Here is an 11,097-nt window from a genome sequence, read left to right on the forward strand (position 1 = left end):
AAATCTTTCTTTCCCTGATCTATCATGCAGATAGGTTTTTGTTTACATTGCCTTCTAGGAATGGGTTTTCATTGTACAAATACATTCAAAGACATTTATAGGTAGGGAGGGTGGTGGTTATTTATTGATTCTTAGCACCAATGTTTCAGTCATCCAGTTAAACAAAAACAATGCAATGTGACCTACACACCAAATAAACAGACTGAGTGAATGCTGGAAATGCAGGGTTTGAAATACATGCAGATTGAAATTTGTTTGCATAAGCCATTGTAAGAACAATGCAAAAAACCTATTTTAATAGAAATCAGTTTTGGCACAAAAAGACAAAGATAGGCCAAAATCATTACATATCTTATTCACAACAAAGATTACAGTCAGTGATTTCTTAGTATTAAGTAGCTTAATCACTGCTTAATGCTAAGAAAGAGCATCTTATTGAATACCTCGGAAAACATGGAGGAATTTTTTTCTCTTGACATTTTCTAGCTCTTTCAATCTTATCTTACAGTGTGGGAAACTTCCTCACTTGTCTTCAGAGCATAAGAGATAGAGTAAGAACAGTCTTGCGGAGCTTGAAAAACTAATTTACTGTATAGAGATGTAAAACCACATTCCCACCTCATTTGTAAGACACTTTCCTCCACAGACTCTTGTTAATGATAAAAAGGCTATGCAAGAGAAGACGTGCTCTAGTGTCTCTTAGCTGGTTGTAACAGGTCACATACGCTACATATGGTTCCAATGCATCCTGAAGAAAAGTTCTTCTAATGAAACCTTTATCCTTTTCCCAATGAGGAGATTCACTAATCTACTTTCAAAAATTTGATTTGCTTTGGTATTTAATTAAAATCAAATCCATTGTGTTCATATTTGTGTGTTGCAACTCCTACAATATTTGAAAAACTATAAAGCAGAAACAAAATAAAAGAGACATTCCAGGAATTTTCTTTCTTTATCAGAGTGCTGAATAAGCCTCCATAATTCTCAGTCTCTAAGCAAGGGCATAGTCAAACTGGCCTTTCTCCAGTCCATCAAGTCCATCAGCCCAGGTTGAAGTTGGCATACTCCGGTAGGGGTCGAGGAGAATTCGGAAGCAGCGAACAATGAGGATTCCCAAGAAAATAAGTAATAAAATCACAAAGGCAAATGTTGTTTTCTGTTCCAGGGTCATGCTAGAATTTGGTGTCATGTTTCCAGATGGCACCAAAGTGGCAGTGAATATCTCTCCATCCATCATCCAGGGAAGGTGAAACAAATAATCCCACAGTCGCCTTGTTTTCATCATCAGTTTGCTGAGGTCAGAGTAGAAGCCATTTAGATGCACTTTGCTATCTGTAGGGCAAGGGGGAAGTAATGCTAACTGTGAATAGCCCTTTTGTTTGTTTACTTCAATACAACTTTCTCCTAATGGAGGAAAATGATATGGAAAAAAAACTTGACAGCAGGTCTGCTTGCCTCTGTGTCATATATAAGAAACCTGTTAGAAATGCTGTACCGTTCTGCTGGCAGTGCAGAATCCAGCCACTGATATTAAATGTCACTAGATCCTGAGCTGGCAGTAACCTCTCCCTACCTACCATATCATTTAGACTGGGGTGGAACATTTCTTTCCTGCAAGGGGGAGAACGAGGGGTTTAATCACACTGCTCCAGTGGGTAGCCCACAGAAATGGCAAATTGCATGCCTTGCTGCAGGACAGACAAACTGCAGTTGATGCTACTCTTAAGTCGGCAGAGAGGGGTTTGAAAAACAAATATCATTATGGTTTTATATACAATGACCAAAAATGTTTTGAGGTGGGATGGACCAGGATCCGCTGCAGGCCAATAAAATGTGTGCGTCCCTACAATGGAAGGCAGCAACCATTCAGTGCCTGTAATGCTGCAGCATTTATGAAGGAAAAGCATAAATAATTTGTGTTTGAAATGAGAGAAGATTTAGGAAGGCAGCCTGAAGTAAGTCAAGTAGTAATTTAGCTCAAGGGCAAATGTTTCCTCTTCTTACTTAAAATCAGAATCAGGCTTACAAACACAGTTAGCAAGAAAATGTTTTTTATGTCACCAGCTCTGCCACATCAAGAGAATCACCAGGATTTGGGTCTGAACTTGGCTGTTTCTAGACAGCAGAGCATATGCTGTGCTACTGCTTGCCTGGCACGTCTGCTGACTTGACTGTCTGTCTGGGCGTCTGCCTGCCATTACTTCCTCCTCCCTTGCACTCTGGATTTTCCTTCCAGTGGAAAGGAAGCACCACTGGATGCCACAGCTTAGGCCTGGTCATCAGCACCACTGAAATTACCTGTAAAGTGTCCTCAGAAAAAGAAAGGCTTCAAAACTGGTTGAAGGACAATGCTGTGTCAGCTGAATATGTTGTGTTCATGATAAGAAGAAGGAAAAGAAATAGAAGAACACAATGCAGTATATACCGTGCACAGGTGAAACTTTCACGTGATTATAACCGCTCTGTCACTGGACTGGGATCAGTAATGATTTGTAAGCATGCCTCAGTAACAACAGTTAATCGGTGTAAGTGGATTAAGAAAGCACAGTCATACTGGAATATTGCCAGGATTATGCTAAAAACTGTACCTTAAACAAAATAAAGTATTAAAGCAACAAAGATATTGGAAATGCATGGCTATTATTGCCTGGTTTAATTTATGATGGAAAGGATAGAAAGATCAAAAATGTTAACTTTCAGTCTTTTGAAAGAGTATCTCAGCTACCAGCTGATAAAAAAATGCAGAGGACTGTCTAATAGAGAGAGCTAAAACTTTAGGAACAACCAGTTTCATAAAGCTGTCAGACTTTTTTGCGGGGCGGGTGATACATGGTGAGGGTAACAATGAATTCTAGCAATAAATAATCTTGTTATAAAAAAGAAGAAACATACAAACAGAGACAGAGTGTATGAGACTGTGGCAGTGATGCTACAGTGAAGGCCAAAGGTGATGGTGTCCCTTCTAAAAGACCTCTGGTATTCTGACTTCAGAAAGTTCTTCAGTACACACATTATGTCAGTTTTTAATTTTATTTAAGCATATGCACTCAGCTATACACATATTATACACACTTAACAGTCTTCCCTAAAACTACAATCACACAATACAGTAACTATGTTTGCTCTCACAGATCAGACTGTTTTAGGAAAGGTTTTCCTGACATTTTTCTAGGCATTATCTGAATATAGTCAGCAACCGTGGGAGAAAATGCAGAAGATGGAAAATCTGTGACTGTCAGGAAAGATCAACTTTTGATATGCTGGTTTTAAATGCTAAACTTAGAATATACAAAGGATTCTGTACACAGTATCTTTCCAGTTTTGAGGAAACTTGATTTTAAAAAGATACGTGTAATTAGTGACTCGGTGATAAGCAAATGCAGTTCATTATTTTCCTTTTGGGATCAGAGTAGGCACCTAAGTGGGATAATACAGAGAAGAGTTAGACGTTCATTTTCATACCAGTGAGCACTATTGACTGATTTTAGGAACAAGTGAGACGTCTGATTATTTTACAATTAGCAGCTTTTCACACTCAGAATCCTAATTTTTATGCTGTAGATTATATGCAGTAAAATACTAAGACTCCATTGCAAAGCTGAAAGGAACATATTTCTGAGGCTTCTGAGTGTGCTCATTAAACTGAATGATTGCAAGCTTTTTGGGGCAGGCAGTTTGTCTCCACAGAAAGGCACAATACCTGGCATAACCACATCCTTTGTCCTCTTTGGACCACTTCTTTGGCAAGCTAAAACTTAAATAAGATCATTAACCATTTCCTTTGTGACAAAATGATGTTTAACTGTCCCCACTGATACAAGCACATGGGTACTTGAGAGGAGAAGGTAACTAGCTAAAGACATTAATTGGATGTATCTATAGACACAAGTAATTAGGCTTGGAAGCACCTTGGCCACAGCAATGTGGGCTTTCACACTCCTGGCCTATGGTCATTCACCTGGAGCAACTGGTGTAAGGGGGTCCCCGAGCCCCACACCTTCCTCCCTGCCTGTCACTTTCTGTTGTGTTAGCAGAGCTCTCTCTGCTGGCGCTGGGCACCAGGGACTCTTTCTGACATTCCCTCTCTAGGAGACTATACAGACTGTACATGGCAACATACCCTTAAGCTGTGTTTTCTTGCATGGGAAGCTTTGCACTCCTTGCAAGCGTTCCTCCAGCCTGCCTGAACTCCGTCCCGCCTTGGTGGTACAGATAAAAGGCTGACAGGCAGGACAGAAGCCTGGAAGATGGTGCTGAAAAGCTGCAAAGAGAGGCAAAAAGGCCCTTCCCCATGGCACAAGGGAGATTTCTGCTTGAGAATCCACCGCTAATGCAGATCCCAAGAAGCAAGAGACAAAAGCATGAGTGTGATGCACACTATAGGTGTTTCAGCACAAAGGTATCCATGCAGCCAAACAGATAAATAAAAAATACAGATCATAACAAGGGAAGTGGTAGAAACCAGGTAATAGTAATAATAACAACACACCTGAATGTATTTTTTTTCAGCTTGTTCCAATCACTAAGAGCTGAGCCCAGTTATAGCATGGGTGGAAAAGCCTCAAGGTTGTTTAAAAAATTAGTTGATGTAACCAAGATTCCTGTAGGTGCAGGCCTGCTTCTTTTTTTTTTTTTCCACACCTCAGACAAAATCATAACTGATAGAAAAAACAGATTGTCCTTCACTTAAATGACTAGCCCTGATTTTTTTTTTTTTTTTTTTTAACACAGAGGTGCCCCCTTCAATTACTTTCTGTAATGGGTTCCTTGCAGATGTGGCTAATTCCTTGTTTAATGAGTACACAGTTGCACATCACTCTATCCACCTCAGGTTGTTATTATAATTTCTCCTTGGCAGGGTGAACACTTCCATTAAGTAGTTCAGTTATAGCTCTCTCTGAGGTGGTGCTTACAGTCTAAGATACTAAATTTATAAAGACATAGAGAAACAGAGCAAAACTTGCATATCACTAGTGGCATTAAATTGACAGGTTAGTCCTTGGCACATCCTAAGCCTTAATAGCCTTCATATAGTTTCGGATGCCCACCTGCAGCCCAGTAGCTGAACTAGGAGCACAGGGCCTGGTCAAATGTCACCAAAAGATAACTTTCCAGTCAAACCACTAAGATTTTTGAAGTTAAAATATCATTGGATTAATTAGTTGATAGAGTTTTCTACACATTCGTATAAAATATACAAATTCTCAGGATTTTGAAGAGTTAAGCTTGTTCGAAGCACCTTTGATAGGTCTTTCTGTGCTTTCAGCATTTCATTTGTTTCAAAGTCGACTTTAATTGAAAGTTGTTGTATGTTAAAGATTTTCCTTAGGACTCACAGTTTAAAAATTCTTACTTTGACAACAGTAGGACTAACGGAAAGAATGGCTTTAAGATCTGCACCTCTAGGAACAACATATTTACAATTAAATTTCGCTTTGTTCTGCTGTTTAAACTGCCCCCTCTTTATTACCATGAACAACTTAAATTGTGTTTTGTATCAACACCATGTGTTTATGTTCTTACCATGAAAGACTTGTACGTTGGTGAGTAGTCACAGCCAAAGAGACTGTAGGAAATCACATCCCAGTTTGCTAAGTAGAATCTTACTCCTACCTGTTTTGCCAATTTCTGTATCCTACCTGCTCATAAACTTGCTTGTCAACCCATCCATGTAGCTGCAATAAGGCACGAATACTCTGAGACACACAGAAGCTCTGGACCTGACCTTCAGTTGCTGTAAATTGCTCCAATATAGTCGGAGGTACACACAGATTAGCATTGCTGGCCCTTCATCTTTCAAAATACTGAGGAACTGGTAACTCAAGAAACTATTGAAGACATCCAGACTGAATTGTGACATACACAATCTATGTGTGCATGGATTTAAAGCAAATATTTTATTTAAAAACATTAAAACCGAAACACCATCTAGGGTGGCAGTGTCTGTTTATTGCTGTTTCTTGGCACATCATTCACTGCACAATGTTCCGTGTAAATCACATAAAACAAATAGAAAAGCCTCTGAAACAAGCAAGTTCAAAGGAGGAATCCGACCAGCAGAAAACAATTTGAGTCACAGGGGCTTGCAGCCTTGCTAACTAGACACAAGGCCAAATTTCCTGCTACTGCAGCTAGCTACACAGTTCTGCTCTCTTAATTACCATCTTGCCCACTTACACTTTTGGCCCTGTAAAATCTGATTGATAAAAATCACAATTAAGCAATAAACACATCAAGACATTAAACATCAAGACAAGGATATTTTCCTCTCTCTTTTAAGTCAACGTCCAGGGACTGACTTTTGCCCTTCTTGTTCATTCAAGATTTACTGGCCTAGTCGGTAATGTCCTGTGACTTCACTGGCTGCTTCACTACATATGCCTGATATGCAGGTATCCCATATTAGTGGAGCAATTGGTTTTCCATTATGAAGTATCTCATGGAATGTAGCAAGCACACAGCTGTGCCAAGACCATGTGCATGATTTTCCTATACCACCCATACTAGTTTCACTGATTACTCACTTCCTTAGCTACAAAAACACATGGCAAGTTTCTTCAGGCTCAAACATCTGTACACAAACTATTTGAGCAAAGATATTTCCACGCACTCACAGCTTAGTTGCTATGATTGACATTTTAAACCTACCTTAAATAAACAAAATTTGATTACAAAAAGTACCAGGCTAACAAATTAAATTACACATGCCCTTCTCTTGTACCCAAATGTGTCTTACATTCCTTCTTACTGTATCCTGTACTGTTATTTGCTGCACAGTCTAAATGGATACATTAACAATGCCCTTTTCACTTATGCTTCATTCTTTCCTTCTTACAAATTTGATATCAAGCTGACATTGCCCTTCCCCCCTGCATGCACATATCCTCACCACATCTCAACAGCTTTTAAGGACAGATCTTTGTGTGCAAAAAGAGCCCCTTGGTGCGCCATTCAGCTGTTGACATTGTTAAAGCAAGCTGATGGGGTTAATTTTAGCAATAAAACAATGCTAGAAAGGGATCTGTTCTTTCTGTAGAGCCTCTCTAATACCATGCACCTCACTTTTACTTAATGCACCGTGGAATGTTTAAAATGCAAGCTCACCTTTAATGTGTTAATGTGCACGCATAATATTTTGAATCCCTCTGCATAAGCTGTGTGAGGATGATTTACACACGAAAGAGGTCAAAGTCATTCTAAAAGCTTGAATTACTCACTGCATTTGCTAAAGTAATTGCTACCTTTATGAGATACTACTTGTGAAGATCAGAAGGTACGAATCTGTAAAACATCAATATATTTACACCATCCAGGAATCTGTGCAGTGGTTGGAATTATGCACCCAACGTACTGTTTTCTTTCCCCTGTATACATTCTTCTTTTAAAAAGAGGGTGTACAGATACACAGGCATCAGTATTGCAACCCTTCTTCACAGTGAATATCTTAAATGTATAGTAGTAATAAGATAACCAAAAATGCTAAAGCTGTTAAAGCCAATAACATGGCTAATATCCTTATAGGCTGGATCCTACATGAATCAGCAAGTTGAAAATTTGTTGTCTTAACAGTCATAAATCCTTACCAAAAAAATATCTGCAGTTCAAAATGACAAGAAATGGATTTTGTACTACCCTTTCTGGTATCAGTAAAAGATGAACTGTAATATACTTTCCAGAAAGTAAACAGGGAATAGACAACAATATAATCAGTATACATTAATTTATTTTTTGTTACTTTTAAGTCTAATGTCAGTATTCCTGACCTGCTATGTAGGACATAATAGATAGTATTAGCCAGGCACATGCAATATAAAGGTTATAACTTTATTAAATAAATGAAGAAAATTAGACAATCAATTTCTGTGAGACAAATACCTTCATCTAGTCGAGAGGGAACTTGACCCATTTCCCACTGCAGCAGTTACAGGTAGTTACAAGTATCTTTAGTTTCCATTCTTCTGTACCTTTCTTGTATCTCTAAGCATAAAGGATCAGGGACTGCCAAGGAACCGGTGAATACCCAAGTTCAAAAGCTGCCTTTTGAAGGTTTAGAATTTTACGCAAAAAACCAACAAACTCGAGTGAGAATCGTATTTGTGTGTTAGAAGTAATTAGCTGACAATACTGTCATTTTTTTAAAGTGAGGCTATAATTTCAGTTCTGCCTCAGCAACTCTTCAATGGATTCTGCTTGGCTGAGTACAGCAGTCGCCTCGCAGCCTGTCTGAAACTATCTTCAGCAGAATATTAACATTCGAAAGGTGTACCAAAAAAATCCAACCAAAAACAGCCACAGGCTATTCCCATACCTTTGCAAAATCAGACCTGTAATCTGCTAGTGCTTCTCTCTCCTTCTCTATTGATTGTTGTCAGTAATCTGTCTTTTTAACGCCAATTAACACTCCTTTTATCAGTCAATGTGAATATTCATTACAAGTTGTAATCTTCAGCCAAATACCTTAATCCCTTACACTTCTTAAAATGTAGTGAATTATATGAATGCCAGTGGTGTACTTTCTTTAGAAAATAAACTGACCTTGCAATGGGAGAGGATATAGTCAGTTACATTTACTGCTAAACTTCTGAATTTATATCTAGGGATTTTTGCCCTGGGAGTTGTACTTGTTTCCACATATTAAAGCTGCCCTTGATATAGTTCCTTTTTATTTCGTTGGAAAATATCTAATTAAAGCGAGAAGGTTCCTGTTTTCCTTTCCCATGAGAAAAATGAAGTCAGTTTTAGAATGTCAGTCAGACAGGCTGATTAAAAATGATGGTCATTTTGTGGACACCCATGCAGACAACCAGAGACATCCATGCACCCTGGGGGTGGTCTGTCTTAAACCCATTCACAGTCTGGTTTTCATGCTTGATACAACTATAAACAAAGAGGAAAGCACCTCCTCTTGCTGTCACATAAAGACCTCCGTGCAGGGCTCCCTCAGCACCTTGTCCTTTGCAGAGTAAACAGGTAACAAGGGCCATCCAGGGACCGGGACTTGGCACACACAAGTATTCTGTGCGAGTGTGACTATTTCAGTTGCCAGCATGTTGCTTTGCAGAGTACTTACACAAGTGAACGCCTCAGTATAAACCACGAGGTAGTGTGCCATACAATCACATCAGGGTATACCTCTGTCTCTGCAGGAAAATGTTTCAGGAAGGATTTTTCAGCTTCTTGTTCTCCTTTGCACACATGGGCATCGGTCAGTCTGATGCCGTCTTCTGCACCCTCTGAATCCCTCAGGATCTATTCCTCTAGATGAGCTTCAAAAAGGGTGTCCTAGGGCCCCTTCCTACGCTTCCCTTAGTCCCATCAGCATCTCCCGTTCTGTGACTTCAAAGAGCCAACTTGTAATTTCCCTTTTTAATTCTTCGGGGATTTTCCACTTTCTGAACCTGAACTCCATACAGCTAGATTTGATCCACCCCATTGATATAGCAAGCAACTTCTGGAAACATAATTGACAAGGTTTAGTAACCCCTCCTTGTCTGGAAGATTCATGACAAGACTTGACAAAAGAGGCTGGATTACATTCCCAGAAGGTTTCTGGCATAGGGATTTCATAACATCAGACAGAAACTTTATATTTTGCATTTAAGTACTCTCAAATCACACAAAGTCTTACAGACTCACTAGCACATTACTGCAGCACCACTGCTCTGTGATTCAGGCAAGCTGGTGTGCTTTCTGGGGTATACATTTTTGTCATGAAGAAACTCTTCATCACATCCTTCCCTTTAAACAATTCTCATTGTGATACAAGTTGTCATCCATTCAGCTCCAAGAAAATGAGCAAGCCTGCAAGAAAAGAAGGAATGATTAATCTCTTACAGGAAGACAGATTATAAGAGCATGAGTCTACAATCCAGCAATGAGGGAATTCCCATGGAAGGGGATGTTTGCTCCTATCACTCTATATGCATTTTATATTAAGTAGCCATTGAATTGAAAAAAACAAAAAAAAACAAAAAAAAAACCCCAACCAACCAACCAACCAAACAAAACCAGAAATAATCCTGGGAGCCCCCTGATTAACATATAAAAGCTGGATGCTGCTGCCACACTGTGTGAGCTGGACTCCAGAGGAGGTGTATGCAGTGCTTTTGCTAGGATCTGGTCCCAATAAGGTTAAAGCAGGAGCCAGGAATTAAGTGGAAAAGCCTTGGGGTGTCTCTGACCAAGTCAGTCAGAGAGGGAAGACAGGAGGACATCCTAGTGAGTTCAAGCAGTTATTAGCCAGGGTGTTTTGTATCTCCGTTTCAGAGTTAGGTTCCTGTAGTCCCCTTAATGCTGATTTAGGCAGCTAAAGCTTTTGGGTGTGACTTTCAGGTTTAACAGATGCTATAGAGTCAGTTCTTGTAGGGCTTGCAATGAGTGCATCATATCCTGGCTTCCAATCCCAGAGCCTGCAAACTCCTAGATTCTTCTTTGAATTGAAAATAGTATGCTTCACATATGCCTTTGAATGGAAATAATGTGAAATTCTGAAATAAATATCAGAAATACATTAGTATTTCAGGTAATTTTCTACAGCACTAGTAATGAGATGAATTTGCATCTCCAGCTATGTAATAGGAAAGTTCCTTTAGTGCTCTTCAAAGAAAGTTTTTCTCAGCCAATATCATTAAAATATTTTCCATAGCCTTGCCTTCTTTGCTATAAAGTTGTGCTTTACTCAGAACAACTTTTTGAAAAAGAAGAATTGAAGATAATGATATTTAACATTTAGATGTGCTTCAGTTCCAAAATCTATATCCGTTTCAAAAAGTGTAAATAAAGGCAGCCTTTCAGGAAACAACCAAGCTTTGATTAAAAGCCATAAATGCAATCCTGAGACATTCACTGCGACTCAAGAGACACTCCTGCCAACTTTTTAGTGTGCTTCTATTTTTGTCTGCTCACAGATCTGTTACTTACGTTTGGGAAGGTGGAGGCGGGGGCCCTGAAGTGCTGCTTCCCACCCATTGTACAAGCAGCTGCGTGCCACGTACTCAGTAGCAGGCATCCCACTTGCAGGTCCTCCACCACCATACTTACATAGAGGGGAAAGGACAGTGCAAACCTGCTTTTTCCTGCAGATGTTGCTCTCACAAC

General features: G+C 39.4%; 1 protein-coding gene across 1 annotated transcript; it reads right to left on the minus strand.

The window, feature by feature from the left end:
• Positions 1-991: 991 nt before the first annotated feature.
• Positions 992-7,906, minus strand: CTXN3 (cortexin 3; the record flags this gene model as incomplete). Its single annotated transcript, XM_082335879.1, has 2 exons — positions 992-1,332; positions 7,876-7,906. The coding sequence occupies 2 exons, from the start codon at positions 7,904-7,906 to the stop codon at positions 992-994; spliced, it is 372 nt and encodes a 123-aa protein (XP_082192005.1).
• Between the last annotated feature and the right edge of the window lie 3,191 nt (positions 7,907-11,097).

The sequence above is a fragment of the Platalea leucorodia genome, assembly GCF_965183815.1.
Source record: "Platalea leucorodia genome assembly, chromosome: Z".
In the NCBI taxonomy this organism is placed as follows: Eukaryota; Metazoa; Chordata; class Aves; order Pelecaniformes; family Threskiornithidae; genus Platalea; species Platalea leucorodia.